This window comes from Mesocricetus auratus, unplaced genomic scaffold, assembly GCF_017639785.1.
Source record: "Mesocricetus auratus isolate SY011 unplaced genomic scaffold, BCM_Maur_2.0 Super-Scaffold_100030, whole genome shotgun sequence".
NCBI classification, from domain to species: Eukaryota; Metazoa; Chordata; class Mammalia; order Rodentia; family Cricetidae; genus Mesocricetus; species Mesocricetus auratus.
The window spans coordinates 6,454,049-6,470,128 of NW_024429211.1; the positions used below are offsets into that span (position 1 = coordinate 6,454,049).

The 16,080-nt window shown below is 48.2% G+C and overlaps 1 protein-coding gene across 6 annotated transcripts in view; it reads left to right on the forward strand.

Moving 5' to 3' along the window:
- Nucleotides 1-6,003: 6,003 nt before the first annotated feature.
- Nucleotides 6,004-16,080, forward strand: part of Gabra5 (gamma-aminobutyric acid type A receptor subunit alpha5) — an 89,473-nt gene continuing 79,396 nt past the window's right edge. Inside the window, exons 1-3 of one of the 6 annotated variants that reach the window (XM_013122430.3) lie at nt 6,073-6,142; nt 7,644-7,703; nt 8,061-8,220. In XM_013122430.3, coding sequence (XP_012977884.1) covers nt 8,135-8,220 — 86 coding nt within the window. In that variant the 5' untranslated portion in view covers nt 6,073-6,142; nt 7,644-7,703; nt 8,061-8,134. Of the gene's footprint in view, nt 6,143-6,275; nt 6,429-6,842; nt 7,002-7,643; nt 7,704-8,060; nt 8,221-16,080 lie in introns of those variants that run through there. The other 5 variants (XM_013122429.3, XM_005082584.4, XM_005082586.3 and 2 more) reach the window with 5 other exon arrangements.

Sequence of the window (16,080 nt, forward strand, 5' to 3'; positions counted from 1 at the left end):
TTGCCATTTCTGCTGTACTGGATCACTAGCGAGTCACCAGGAATATCTGTCTCCATCTCCCCAGTGCTTAGAGCTAGAGATGGACACAACAACTTCCTGGCTTTTTACTGCAGATGCTTGAAATCTGAGCTCAGACCCCCTATACTTACACAGCAAGCTTGCTATCCACTTAGCCAACTTCCTTGCCACAAAGAACACACTTTTAAAGGAAGGCAACCAAATCAGACACTTAGCAAAAAACTCACAATCCCCAAAAAGGACAGTTGCCATAACATGTAGTGCAGAAATATGATCCATAAGTAAAAGAACCTGTAATACCAGCCTGGAACATCAACAACGATGGGACTGATGAATACTGTTCAAATAGCCCTAACAAATGTGTGCTTAAATTTAAGTAAAAATGAGGACAAAGTTATAAAAAGAGAAGACTTCAGAGATGAGGCTCAGGGACAGACATGAGCCTCAAAAGGAAAGATCAGTAAACCGAGGTCTAGAAACGCCAAGTGTCCAGAGAAAAAAGTTGAGCAGGAGATGCCAGGAAGCAGAAGAATGGGACATAAGAGTCATGGATGGAAGAAATAATAGATTTTTAGTTTTTACTTTAGTGAAAGCCTTTAGATGATAACATAAGCAAGGCTCAAGGCTCAATGATTTCGAAACACAACTGAGAGCCAGAGAGGGAGAGAGGGAGAGAGGGAGGGAAGGAGGGGAGGAGAGGGAGGGGGATTAAAATCTTGAAAATTGTGCTAAAGGGGAAATCTGAAAGTCAGATACTGGAAAAGTCACATACAGAAAACTTTAGCAGAATAACAGAAGACTTCTTATTAGGAGTGAGGTGCGTGCAAGCGCAGTGTCACAGAACCTTAACAAACACCCAGAAACACCTGTCAGGCTGGAATTCTACACAGGGAAAATGACCTTTCCAAAGTGATCGTGAAAGAAGTACTCTTTCAAGCAATGCATGTTCGTAGACTTTATTACAAAAGATCCATTATATGGGAATATAATTTTTTTCTCTGAGGATAATTAAAATGACTCTTGGTAGAATTTTTCCCTATTGGAAAATCCTATAGACATTGATTGGTAGACTAAAAAAAAATACTTGGCAGGATATAGAATTAATATCACCAAGCAGGATGGGAAAGAACAGTGAATTCATGTAGTTCAAGACTGGCCTGTTCATATATTGCCTTAAATGTACTAAAGGCTGTCAGTTGCATCATATCAGAAATAAAAAGGCAGAATATCACTTGAGGTAAAAAAGTGTTACCTGAAATACATGTTATAAACCTCACAGCCATTTTACAAGAGAAAGCCAACATAGCTTTGACTGACCCAACAATGGATATAAGATAGAAAAAAAAGCAGATATTTCAATAGCCCTCACTGACCCTTTTTATTTATTCATTCATTTTTTTGGTTTTACGAGTCAGGGTTTCTCTGTATTGTTTTGGAGGCTGTCAGTCCAGCATGGCCTCGAACTCAAAGAGATCTGCCTGCCTCTGCCTCCCGAGTGCTTGGATTAAAGGCGTGCACCACCACCGCCCGGCCCTCACTGGCTCTTAATTCCCAAGTTACAGAAAGGAGACCCGGAGTAGAGAGATGCAGGCCATGTTGCTTTGAGGTGCCCACCCCAGGATATGTGGGCAGAAGCAGTTTGATGTCATCGAATCTCTGTGGTTATTTTTTTCCTTCAGTTTTGTAAAGGGAATCTAGAAATCTGAACACATTTATCCATCTATTCTCTGATATATATATATATTTTTTTTCCTTCAGTTTTGTAAAGGGAATCTAGAAATCTGAACACATTTATCCATCTATTCTCTGATATATATATATATATATATATGTAAATCCAGCTTTTAAATACTATTTCTATTTTAAACCAATTTTGGCTAATTTCAGCATGGCTCATCTATATGTAGCCTTCAAATGACTAGTTTCACAGCTCTAACTTAAATAATATAAAGACAAGGGAAACAAATACCAGATTGAAGACAGGCGAAGCGTGCTTCCCCCTTCCCCTCCCCCAACCCCACCCCTACCTTGCAGTCTGTCTTTTGCTTTTGCTGCCCACATTCTTTTGTCGGGGTCAACTCCACTGCTGCATGCCTATAAATTTCCCCTAGAGTCTCCTATGTTAGTCCTGCCCTTTCTGTCTCCTTAACAACGGGACCGTCTCCCATCTGGTGGAAGCATTCACAGGCTGCTGTCTGTGCAGACCCGTGGCCTTTCTCTCTACCAGCAGAGTAACTGCTGCGGAAGTCCGAGCAGGGCCGGCCTGGACTTCCTTGATGCACCTGTCTGCCGCTGGGCAAGATCTTCCTCTCCAAACCTGCCCTGCGACAGCTGCCAGCATGACTCTTGCCTAGCCCGGTACTCATGACCTACTTTACAACGTGGAGTAAGTCTACACAGCACAGCCATCAATGTGTGCGCTCCCTCCCGCAGCCCCGTCTTCTTCCTGCGTGGGGTGACAACTCTTTTCTTTCCAAAACGCCCTTTTCATTTATTCTTTGTGTCTTTCCCGTCACCCATCTTGGTCCCATTCACGTTGTGCGTCTCAGTCCCATGTCCCTAGCAAATATTAAAGGTGAGAAAGTGTTGCTGATTGACGTCCCGGTGCCAAACATCACACATTTATACACCGAAGACCACACATACATACACATATGTGCACATACATCCACACGTATATAATGAATGGTGACGTGCTAATACAGCGCCTACATCGCATGCATGCTAATCAAATTCTCCCCCTTTGAGCTGCATTTCTACTCCCACTACTACTATGAATATATGTCTAAAGGAAATACAATTCCCTTTGTCCGTCTGAATGTTTTTTTTTTCATAAAAGGCAAGATACGGAAGGCACCGTAAATGTCTGCGGGCCATTGGGAGCATGAAGAAAATGTAAAAATTACGTGGGGTATTCTCTAGCCTTGACAATGAGGAAAACTCTGCTGTTTGTGGCAACATGGATGAAACTGGCAGGGATGCTAAGTAAAATGAGCCAGGCTTTGAAAAATCAAATGCCACATAGGCTCACTAATATGATGCCACCTGTCCCGTTGTAGGTGGTTGACTGTGTTACACCCATCTACATAACCAGAGCACAGCCACCACTCAGCCGCTGTTGTACGTGCGGTGGGTACCCTGGAGTCACTGGGGTACAGAGTCAGTGCTTCTTTTGGTAAAAACGTCCATCCATCCATTACACAGCTTCACTGAGAGCAACTATTTTTAGGCTTTCCCATGGGAAATAAAATACAGAATGAGCCAACACTGGGATTATGTGGAACTTGGGTGCCCTCTACTGTTTCCGAGACTAAAGCTATAATGTTCAGTTTCATTCAATAAAAGAAGACATGCGAATGAACAAATAGGAATGTGGCCAGCAGGCCGTTGTTAAGCCAGGACGGTCACCGAATGCAAAGTTACCCCAGACTTCTTGAAAGGACAGTACATATAGACTTCTAGAATTGAGTTTCTGTCGGGCTTGGACTTTTGGTCATATTCCAAGGTCCTTCAGCTCCATCCACGTTGAATCATAGAGCTGTGTTGAGTATCGTAAGCACTGCTGGGGAAAAGTGTGACTTCATTTCATCATGGGAAGGGAGAGGGAACTTAGGCAACATGGAGTTTGGAAATAGTGATGTAACCTTGGCTAACTTCAAATACACAATTCTGCTTCAGCCTCCCACGTCTTGGGATTATAGGTCTGTGCCGCACGCTCAGTTTAAGTAGTTTTAAAGAATGGATCTTATTTATCATAATTTTCATTTTTATGTTTAAATGTGCTGTTACAAAACTAATGGTCCAAAGCATGAAAATCCCAACTATAGTCTATCAAAAGAAAAGGTTCGTATATAGATGATACACTGCTCATGATGAAATAATATTTGTGACAAATACAGAAGTCATCCCTTTTGTACATTTTTTTGCCAAAATAGCCCCAGAAACTTTGTGTTCAGCTTTCTGTTCACCAATTATTTAAATCTTCCTATGTGCATTATGTTGTTTAATCAGGAGAATAACAGATGTCTAGGCATTTGTAAATCTAGAAGTAACATATAACAGGTGAAAAACATAATAAGATAGTATAAATTCAAATTAACTCTTCTTTTTTTTGGTTTTGGTTTTGGTTTTTGAGACAGGGTTTCTCTGGATTGCTTTGGAGGTTGTCCTGGAACTTACGCTGTAGACCAGGCTGGCCTCAAACTCACAGAGATCTGCCTGCCTCTGCCTCCCAAGTGCTGGGATTAACGGTGTGCTCCACCAAAGCCGGGCCAAATTAACTCTTTTCAATTCGATGGTTTTCATTATGTGTGTTTTTGCATCACCATGGAAAAAAAGTCAGAAGCCATTAACTTGCAAGTAGGAAAGGTTCGTGTGGGCAGAGTCCTGGAGATTTTGGTACCATTGCCTTTGAGTCTATGGCTAGTTAATTCTCTTGACTAGGGGTTGTAGGGTTTAGGAAGGTGCCCCCCAGGAGCAAAGAGAAAGAGGAGAGGTTGCCCCCCCATTTCCCTTCATGGCCAGTCACCACCCTCTTCATTGGCCTCACTGACTGGTGACCACATCTGGAAACTGAACCTTCCAGGGACATTCAGCCTCTTAACTACAGAATTCCCAAGAGATTTTATGTTAGTGACACATCTTCAAAGAACTCAGCAATTGGGAGAAATATGTGTGTTCAATGTATCCATGTCAGAAACATCTTATATTTCATGAAGAGCCTCTTGAGCCAGAATTATTTAAGATTGTGGTTAACTGCATAGCCGAGGTGAGCACTCTTATATATGTGCAAATGCTAATATTTACATACCGTTTTTGAAATAATGTTACAGTTTCTTATTTTGCGAAAACTAGAATCTCTATAGAAAAGAACCATCGGGTAGCTCACATTTGCACAATGCCATGTTTAACATAACTGGAGAATGGGGAGGGTCTTATGCTCAGCTCTGCTATAGAAGGCTCCAGCAGAAACTGAGAATTTGCCTCTTATCCTTATCACTAGTAGAAGTCAATGAGCAACTCTGTGCCCACAAACTCTGGAGCACAAAAGCAAATCCCGGTGTTTCATTTCTAGTCTTTTCTGTTCTTTACTTTTTTTTTTTTTAAAGACAGGGTCTCGTGTATCCAGGTCTGGCCTAGAACTCTCAATGTAGTGGAGAATATCCTTCATCTTCTGATCTGCCTCCTGGGTTCTGGGATTGCAGGATTACGCCAGTCGTGGCGATCACACAGTGCAGGGAACGGAACCCAGGGTTTCCGGCATGCGAAGTAAACACTGAGTCCTTGCCCACCTCCAGGGGAAAGAACCCATTGCTGTCAAGGAAAGAGCCGCCTCGGCCTCCATCTTTTGTAGCGTTTGAAAGGGCCTCCTTTTACTCAGTGGTAATTAGTATGGGCCGTCCTTGTCTCCGCAGGAACTGTGCTACCGACATTGGACAGACACCAATCATGCTCATCAATCCCATGTTATCTGATGAGAAGACAGTGTCTTCCTTCCAGGCCCCCAGAGGGTCACCTGAAAGCCTTTCCCTGCCTGTGACCTAATTTTAAGTCAGTGATCCCATACCCTGTTTCTGCACTAACCGGTCCATAGCTTGTCAAGGAACGGCTCTTCAAGCAAAACCCTAAACATACCCAGCTGTTGTGAAAGGGTTTCATCAGAAGACCCAGCAATGAATTAATTAATCTCTTCCCGTGAATCAAACGAAAATGGTTCTCTTGCATCCGTTTCTTTTAAAAAAGAATGGCCGGATAAACCCAAAGGTTCCACTGCGGACTAAGGAATCACAGAGGGGCTGGCCACCATACGCGACACAAGCAGGCCTAGCATCCGCCTAGGTTACAGGCTCTTCTGCTAGTCCACACAACCTTTTCCCCTCCGGCCAAAAAGGTGACCGGTGGTTATTGCAGGGACAGCCAAATCTGCTTCGAAGGTCCACAAGAAACTTCAGCAGAAACACCGTGCATCTCCAAAGACGGCGGCGTGGGGGGGGGTCCCCAAGCCCTCCCCCCCCCTTGACTGAGTGGGGGCCGGGCATTTAGTGAGAGTCTGGCGGCCTCTATCGGGCTCCTCGGCGTAGGGACGTTCCTCAAACCCAGACACGACATGTGGCGCTTCAGAGAGGTGAGAGCGAGCGAGCGCGAGTCCGCCGGGGGCGCTGGGGAATCTGCAGCGGGGCAGCGCGCGGCCTCGGGGCGCGGCGTGGAGCAGAGCCGCAGGGCGGCGGGCGAGAGCGCGGGGCTCCGGGTCCCCTCGGCGAGCGCCGAGCGCAGGGGCAAGTTCGCGCCTGGTGGCATGGGGCGGTGACACCGCACCGGCCCTGCCGAGCCCGCCGCGGAGAGAGCGGGCAGCGGCGAAGCAGGATGAGCCCTCGCCGACGGCTTGCCAGCCGCCGGGGCCCGCGCGCAGGGTAAGGAGCAGAGGCGACCACGGTGGCTGGTGCCGCGGCCTCGGGACCGGGAGGAGATCAGAGCGGCCGGGCGCTCCCGAGCTCGTAGCGCAAACTTTGCCCGGAGACTGCGGAGGCCACAGGGACGGAGGGCAGGGAACCCGGTGGCTTGGCTGGACGGGGGGGTTGCTCCGGGCGCAGCACCTCGAGGTCTAAGCCACGGGGTAGCCCCTGCCTGCGGCGGTCGCCTCGGGAGCGATCCCTCCTCTAAGGCCGCTCCCTCCCCGGAGCAGGGGCGCGCGGTGGGCGCGGGCCCCACTTGGTGTCGCGCGCCTGTCGCGCGGGCTGCTCGAGGCCGGCTCTGGCGGCGCCGCCACTGCACCGCGCGCAGCCGTGGAGGAAGGCGCTGCCTGGCGAGCGCTCAGCCGACCCTGTCGGGGGACTCAGGAGGTCTGCAGGGCTCGGCGACAGCCCGAGGGCCGCTCCACCGGAGGTGTCCGGCGGCGCTGCGGAGCGCCAGGTGCAGGGTGGCTGGCGGAGGCTGCAGCTCCGCAGTGCCACCCTATCGCCCACCTGCGCTGTGCGCCAGCCCCGGTGAGCTCGCACTGCGATCGGGGGGGGGGCCCTCCCCCGGGAGAGCAGCCTCGCGGTGGGGATCGGGAAGTCGGGGGCTGAGGGGCAGCAGAAGGCACCGCCCGGGTTCGCGCCCCCCGCATGCGGCGCCGCCTGCTAGCAGCCTAGACTCGCCAGGCTACCGGCGCCGATCCCGGGGATGTGCCCAGGCGACCACGACACGTCAGCCTTCTGTTCTTGACTGGAGTCTCAGAGGGCCTTCTCCTCCGAGATGAAAGTACCTGTTGTGTGCTTCCCGGTTATGGACTTTTTTTTTGGGGGGGGGGTCTCCTTGCAAAGATGTTTCTTTTTTGGAACTCTGGCTTGCCCGTGTCGGTTCAGCACCTATTTGCGTTATGCGCATGTTGAGATGTATGTGCCTTCTCTAAGGTGGTTTGCCGGTCCTGCCAGGAGCAGGGCTTGCTGGTTTCTCCGCTGCTGCACTAACCAGAGCCCAGATAAGAACAGAGATATTTGCCAAGTGTCGTGATCCTAAGTCGTAGAGTCCGGGGGGCAAGATGCCAAGCCAGAGAGTCTGACCCTTCCAGACAGGTCTACCATTGCGATCCTCTAGAAGACGTGTTTCTGACGTATGCCTTTCCCCCTCTCCCCACACACTTTCAGCATCCTGCAGACCAAGAAGCAGCTTGCTGGCTTTGACCGTGTGACAAATATTTCAGAAAGGTAAATTTATCTCACTTGTGGATTTGATAGATACAAAATGCAGTTGTCAAGTAACTTGGAGCCCTGCGTTAATAAATCTGGGTCGTTTATATTGCGCTGAAAAGTTAGACGATGTTGGAGGGGATGCGGCGAGTCTATCGGCTGTGCATCCTGTAAAAGTGAAATAACGCGGTGCTGTCACCTTCTTACGCCGTCTTGCTGCCCAGGGAATGTGGTACAAACTGCCGGCACAGTCTGCTAGTAATAAGAACCAGGCTCCAGGCGTTGTCAGCTTCTCTGTGGCAGTGGCATGCTTGAACCCACAGCAGTGACAGGAACACCCGTGCTCACGCACTTGTCCCCTTTGTGTCCTTTCAGCTTCAAGACCAAGCTGGAGGAAAGGACGGTTTTTCTTCCAAATCCATCTGCTTCAACTACCATTCGTACTGGGAATGGACAATGGAATGTTCTCTAGATTTATCATGACCAAAACCCTCCTCGTCTTCTGTGTTTCCATGACGTTATCCAGTCACTTTGGGTAAGTTCTCCCCTGCGCTTTCGTGTTTATGGCCTCGGAGGGCCGTAGTGTAGGACAGGACAGTCCTTGCCTGCCGCCTCTGCAATCCCTCACCCTGGAGTTTGTGGTGACTGTGTCCCGGGAGCCACGCTTTCTTCCTGAACAAAGCTGTTCCTGGCTCAGGGTCTCTGAAGTGAGTTAGAAGAAAAGAGGCTTTTACAGGTGGAAGCAGAAGATGCTGGCTGGGGGAGGGAGCTGTTTCCTCCCACTCAGGTTGGAAGAGATGCAGAAGTTTGTGGGCATTAAGAATGTCTGCTGCTGTTAGACAAGTGTGCAGCACATCGATTCGCTCCTTGAGTCCATTGTGCAGCAGCTAGTTTTGCTTATCTGGTCAGGCTGGGGCTGTGCGTGCGGCGTGGAAAGGGATCCAAATTGGCCTTGGCTGAGCCAAGCACAGAGGTTGGAAACTACACCTGGTTCACCCTGGAGGCCCTGGACACGCCGTTTCCGTTGGGTCTCTTTCATTTGTGCCTTCGGTGTTCTCGGTAGCAACGCTAGTCTTTGCCTAGCATTGGTCGAGTAGTACTTAGTGTTCCAGATGCAAGCCGTTGGGAGACAGTCTGTGTTCTCTGTTTCTCCGGTGTCCCTCATTGCCCCAGATTGTCCTGGTTAATCAAAAGGATTACAAGTTGAAGTACTCCTGCTGGACGGCTCACGCGGCTTGGTTTCCTGTTTACCAGTGCCCAGTCCCAAGGGGAGCACTTGAGATAGTTAGAAAGACTGCAGCACAGTCACCTGTTTCCATTAGTATTGCTAGAGGGTACAGGCTGCTTGGTTCATTGTTCATTGAGTCCACTCTACTGGGAAAAAAATTCCAATGAGGTCTCAGGCTTGTGACCAGGGGAAGTTACGATGTATTCCCAGCATCTGAGAAAGACTTGTCAATCTGTCCTCCTCCTTCCATCCATCCTCTCCCCTCCTCCCTTCCCCTTCTCCCCTCCTCTTGCCACCTCCCCCTCCTCTCTTCTCCTCCTCTCCCTTGCCCTCTCTCTTTCTCTTTTTTCTCCTCTCTGATTTTGCTCTCTCTCTCTCTCATCTCTCTGTCTACTTTTGGTCTCTGTCTCTTTTCTCTCACCATCTCTTCTTGTTCTCCCTCTCTCTTCTCAGGCCAAATGCTGAGTGACTTTGGTTCTTAAACCGAGTAGCGCACACTCGGCTGGCAGGTTGTGGCCTTCATTGGTTACAAGACACACCATAAAAGATGTGGCAGTACCTACTTATTGGGTGCTGTTCTTTCCCTGCTTATTTTTGAGGGAGACATGCCCCCCCACCACTCCCAGAATCCTTGACTCTTCATCTACTACGTGAGAGCTTTTCCTTTGCAAGTTCTTTCTTAAATGCTGTCAACTGTAGTATCTCTGTTGCTTTTCTGAATGAAAGGTGTGTGAATGAAATCCCATGAACATTCACCATTGCAAATTAATACGTTGAAATAGTTTGCTTGTTTTCTGAATATTCTATGTATAGTGGGTGATATTTTGGAAGCTATGCCCATGCTGTGCTGTGCTATCTTGGGAATGTACGGCTTATAGGATTTGGCACAATAATTATGATTGTGAATCAAATAAGGCAGGAAGGTCTCACTCTCTCTGGCAGATGCAAGTCAGAAGGAAGGAAGGTGTGTGTGCGAGCTTAGCTGGTTCCTTATTTAGTCCTGTGGTTTTCTAAGGTCTTCTGTGAGTTGGAAGAAAATGCTGATTAAGTCTGAGGCTACTCCTTGATCATTCAAAAACACTAACTGCAAGAGAAGATATTAATTTTTAGATATGAAGATTTTAACCATCTTATAGTCTGTCTTAGAGTAATACCTCCTGACTGCAAGAAGTACGTGAGATGCAGCCAAGTTTGTTTTTAAAAAGGGCATCCTAAATACCCTGGTAGCCATCCTTATGGTTCTGGTTCCCTCCACTGCCTGCTTGCTCCTGTGCATATTAATGTGCGTCCGGGGTCACACTGTACATTCAGCTTTTTGTTGGTTTCCGGTGCCGGCCTTCCACTGTTACAGATTCTTTAGGCTGTGTGGTTTTAAGATGGGCAGATGTGGCAGCAGCAGTGCATGAGTAGGCCAGCATAGGTGCTTCCCAATGTGGGGACATGTACATTATTTCTGATTCTCCAGTTATCAATGCTCTTGTGTAGAACACGCTGGGTTTGCGAATTTCTTAAGTATTTGAACTTGTTTCTATGAGGAGCTATCCCTGTGAGCGGACTTACACAGCAGGTGCCGTGAGTGCACCCTGAGCTTCTTTAGATAAGGGGTGGGGGGAGCCAAGCGGCGCGTGGTGTACCCGGAACACACCCGAAGACACTTACTCCTTCTCATATGAGGTTCTGCTTACTTACGGATTAATTATATGTAGGAATAATTGTGTTGGAACCCAGCCAGTTCCATAACATTCCCTTGACTTTGAATCTTGACAGAATAATAACTACAACAAGGCAAAACACCCATTTTCCCCAAATGTTTTAAGGCGGTCCTAGGAGCTGCCTTCTGAGCTCAGCGTCATCAGCCCCATCCTGCAGCTAGGCAAGGTGGGAAGGTTGAGTATCTCACTGGGACCTCTACATAGCCGACAGCTGCTGGGGTCCTCATGCCACACACAGGCTGGGGTCCTTATACTACACACCGGCTGGGATCCTTACATTGTACAACTGCTGGGATTCTCAGCCACACACCTGGGGTCCACAGCCTGCACACCTGCTGGGGTCCTCACTGTCTTCGACATTGCAACATGTCAAACTGATGTAGATGCTGGGGGTTATGAATCTGGGCAAATATCATGCACTTTGGGCTTTGGAAAGAGTTTTCTGCACTCTGAGATTGGGGAAGGGAACAGTCTGAAGAAATTCTGTTTCCCTCCTCCCTCCACCAAGGAAGGGATTTCTGTGATTAAGGTCCAAAGGAAATTGAAAGGGGGGAAGTTACAAGGGTCCCAGTTTGATTGTGACTGGGATCAGAGGATTAATTACTGATGCTCCTACCTATTGCCCAGAAGACGAGACTTGGCAGGCGTGAGGAGATCTATGCAGACTCGGGCAGAAGAGAATGGGGAGAGAGGCAACACAAATGGTTCCGGTCAGGCACAAGTTGACACACTGAGCTAGTAAGAATCCGTGCATTCAGCAGCAGAAGATACATCTGTGAGGAGGACCGTGCATTTGGTGGTTGCATAAGACAGTAGGAACTTGCTTTGAAAATATCATGAGGATCGCTTGTCTTTCTGCACACCTTTTGCTAAATTTAGTCATCGGCAGCTCGTTTTCAATAGTTTCGTGGTTTTACTATGAGTTGTGAACTATGGATCAGGGCACGAGTCAAGGGTGCAACTGGACCCAAGGCCTTATAGTCAGCCGCGCCATGGCCCATTCGGATGTGTGGGGTTATTTAAGCCATTATAGTTATTTCAGTGAAACCAGTAATCTAAATTACATGGTGTCGAAAAATTAGCACTGAAACAGTGTGGGAATCAAAATGCTGCCAAACATTTAACGTTAAGTTTGAAGAGGAATTAATTTATCACCATTTAAAAGCCATAATTTGTGAGACTTGAGAGGCCGGTGACAATTGCAAGGCACATTTGAGGATGACCAGTTCAATAAGGCAATGTCAGATTCCCTTCATTTACTGGTATTAACATAAGGAGAAATACATTTTAATTTTTTTTAACACGGGAGCTGCGATTCAAATAGATGCTGGAAAACAATATTTTTAATTGACAATGAAAACTGGGCCCTTATGAGCGTGAAGAAAGGCCTTTCTTTCTCTGTGTACACGCGTGGCAGCCTGGCCTTTGGTCCCACAAAGAGGGACCTTTTCATCCTCCTTCCTACACACAAGGGTAGCTGCCTCTCCTCACTGCAGCAGTAAGCATGTCTGCATCCCGCCTGGGCTCGCCGTAGCTGGGAGCTGTCTCGAATACCCTCCAATAACCAATTCATCCTTCTCCAGAGAGGCAGGATCCCAAGGCTCAGGACACACAGTCGGTATAATGGTTGGAAAAGCATTGCAGCAGCATAGCCAAAGCCAAGCGGTGAGGAGCAGAGGCAGTACTCTGTGTGGAGTCTGAGGAGAGGGACAGGCAGAGATGAGGAAGGCGCTCCCGCACAGAGCAAGTGTTCTGTCACCGCAGCCGTGATGGGCTGGCGATGCTATCTCTAACCTCGTTTGGAAAGACAGAAGGAGAACGTACTCCCAGACTTCCCGCTTTATAAATCTGACTTTAAGCAGGTTTGACACCAGTGCTCGGTGAGCAGGGCTCTGACGGGCCGGCATGGAGCACAGCTCTGCCAAGTAGGCTGTCCCTAAGCTCCAGGATGAGTCACTGCCTGGGTTCAAGGAAGGGAGAGGTTGGGGAGTATTTGAATGTTTATGAAGAGTCAGTGGTGCAAAATACATGTTTTAATTGGTATGGAGTTCAAAGGGCAGTATTAGAATTAAAAGCAAAAAGAAATCTTGTCTTACTCTCATAGCAGCAAGATTTTACCCACAGGCATATGGGTGCGCTGCACAAAATTTCAGAATGCTGCTGTTAAAACAATGCTGTGTAATTTTCACCCAGCCCTCCGTTGGTGCAGAAGAAGAGTTCTGGCTTCAGAACTTGAATTGTGCCCAGTGTTTTGCTGCTGGCATGGTAGAATCACTCCTTGCCTCCTGGATGGCTAGCATCCCCATTACAAGGGCCTCTCTACTGTGTCCTAATGTTTATGGAAACCACAGAAGAGAAGACAGAAGGAGAGGGAATCTGTGTGTTAGAAACGAGAGAACATCCTGGACTAGAAGATGAATGCGACCACTCCTGAGCATCCCGGGCCGAACCCACAGTGATGTGATGTTTCTGGAACCTAGCGCATAGTGGAGGACCACACGTGAGGGATAGAAAATCTCCATCTTACCACATTTCAGACCTGTTTCAAAAAACAGACAGAACTAAAAGTCAGCAAATCATAGGCCAATGGTTTAAGGAAGAATTGATCCACCAGTCCACAAACCAGTTTGGTCTTATCCCGAGATCACTAGTGATAAGTATGATGAGTCTTTCTGATGGCGGGTTCAGCTCTTATCTCTTTTTCGGCTCTTTCTATGAGGTTGGAAGTTCCTTATCCAGCCTGCAGCTCAGTTTCTGAATTCCCTATCTGGGGATAATAATGCATCCATCATTACAAGGCTGATGCATTGGTTAACCTATGCAAAATGCTCAAACAGATGCAGGTGTGTGTCTGTGCGTTAAGCCATACTATCCACGGGGTTTAGTGGGTCCAGAGGATAATCAGGGTGTCTGGGCAAAGCCTGAAAACACAGTGAAGACCACATCTGGGGTCATACCCACGCAGCCTCCCTCGCCTGAGTGTGGTGGAGGTCATCTTTGACAGCAGTGTGAATGCGTCCCTCTCCGTATGCTGGTCACACACTGTTACAGGTGCTAAGGCCTAGAATGGAACCCGGCTTCAATGAGATCATGTTCGGGTGTGAAAGAGACAAGCCACAAACCAGCAGTGGTGACGTCAAGGTGGCTGATCAAAGAGTAACTCAGATGAAAACTAGCAAATATGCCAGAAGGAGATGCTGCTACAGGGACCTGAGGGTTTTAGTGACAGCGTTAATGGTGGAGAAGATCAAACTAGATGGGGCTCGCTGGGGGACCTTGGGAACAGCCAGCAGCTACCTTGGCATTGGTGGGTACAGCTCCAAGGGAGGCATAATCACAGTGTTAAGGGACAGAACTGGATTAGACCGGGAGGATTTGGAGCGTCAGATGATTTTACTTTTAGGCCATGGAGTGGAGTGGCGTTTCTTATTGTTTGTTGATATTTTTTTTTGTTTTATTGTTGGTTGTTGAGAAAGGGTCTCCTGTGTCCCAGGTTAGTTATGACCTCCCTGTGAAACCAAGGACAGATTTGAACTCCTGATCCTCTGGCTTGTGAGGTTATTATGTGTGCCGCCATGCATAACATACACAGTCCTTGGGTGAAAGCCTATGACTTTGTACGTGCTAGGCAAGCACTCCACCAGCTGAGTGACAGCCTCATCCCATTTTATGTTTCGGAGATGAGAATGCCTGGTGTCATGTGATCCTCCTACCGTAGCCAGGTGGGCAGCTGAGAGTATTAGACTGTCCTGCCAGGTGACCTCATTAAGCAGTTTCGAGCAAGCGTGTTACTGTCTGGGTGAAGCGGTGACGTGACCTCAGTGTTGCATCCCCTGTGAGTGCAGAGAACACAGAGCTGAATGGAGTCAAACGGGAAGGGACGGAGCTGGGGATGCAGCCAGTTAACAGGTGTTTGCATGAGGAAAGGTGTATTTCGACCAACGGAATGTGTTGATTGGATGATGTGGGGGTGAAGGAGAGATGACGGGTCCAGGATGCACCATCAACTCTTCTTCTTACTGCTGACATGGGGAAGAGAGCAGAAGATGTGTGTGTGTGTGGCTGTGGCTTTGTAAGCCCTTGAAGAAACCACTTCCACATCCAAGTAGCTACGCAGGCCTTTGGACACAGGCGGCTGGAGTCCAGAGAAGAACTGGGCTGCATCATGATTTAAAAGCTGCTGGGCATGAGAATAGGCAGAAACTGAGCATGGACAGAGAGTGGGAAGGGGTCTGTAGACATTGTGGAGTTTTGGAGGGTAAGCGTGAAGGTGAGGACCGGAGAAGAGGAAGGAAGAGTATAACTGGACACAGCGGCGTGTAGGGGTTCCAGCAAGGAGATCTTAGCTTCAAGCTACACAATATAACCCTGTCTTAAAAATAAGCAAGTAATTGAGCCGGGCGTTGGTGGCACACACCTTTAATCCCAGCACTGGGGAGGCAGAGGCAGGTGGATTTCTATGAGTTCAGGGTCAGCCTGGTCTACAGCGTGAGTTCCAAGATGGGGCTCCAAAGCAATAGAAAGAAATCCTATCTCAAAAAACCAAAACAAACAACCCCCCACAAACTAAAACCAAACCAAAACAACAACAACAAAAAATCAAGTACGGCCAACAGCCAGAACCTAAAGAAGACAAGAGATTTTTGTTTGTTTGTTTGTTTTTGGTTTTGTTTTTAAGAGACCTGGATGGGAGAGCTCTGTAGGAAGAGGGATGTAGTCATCTTGTCTAAATGTAGGTATCGGGCCCGGTAAGTTAAACCGGTTGGTCTTGACTCTTGGATCTGTCAATCCAGAATTCACTCCGAGCCTGTAGCGAAGAGAGGTGCCTGGGTTATAGGTGTCAGGAGACAGACAGGAGCATCTCCAAGAGAAGGGAAAGAAGGTGTGTGGGCAGGGGGGAGTGTGGTGGGTATCTAATGTGTGCAGCTTTCTCAGACAATTTTGGAGGGAAGGAACAAAGGGCCAGGCCAGTAGGTAGGCTCTGTGGCCTGTGGAGTCACAGTGATTAGCTTTGGGAGTCTGAGCCAGGCACCAGTGCCAAGGATACAGAGAACCTGCAGGAAGATAGCTTTGATCTGGACAACTGGAGGGCAGCACTGGGAAGGCCTGAGGGCATGAGGAGAACCTAAAATTTCTGGTACCGTGCTTCACAGCCAGGGTCTTAACCACACGAAACGCATTTCAAGTTCACAGTCCCACCTTGAGACAGGAGTGCTCTCATGCGGGAACAAAATTGTAGCCACTGTCCAGCGAAGGCCGGCCTTGTCATAATTTATGAAATAGCTAAATAAGCAACCAATGGACAATCGAGGAAAACGTCAGCGAGCGACGCCGTTTGCTTGTGTAGAGCTATATAAGGACCTTAGCAAGCAAAACGAAGATGCATTCCTTAGAAGTGCTAAAAATCCGAGGAAGGAACCTAGTTTCAGAAGATAGGTACGCCGACACACAAAGT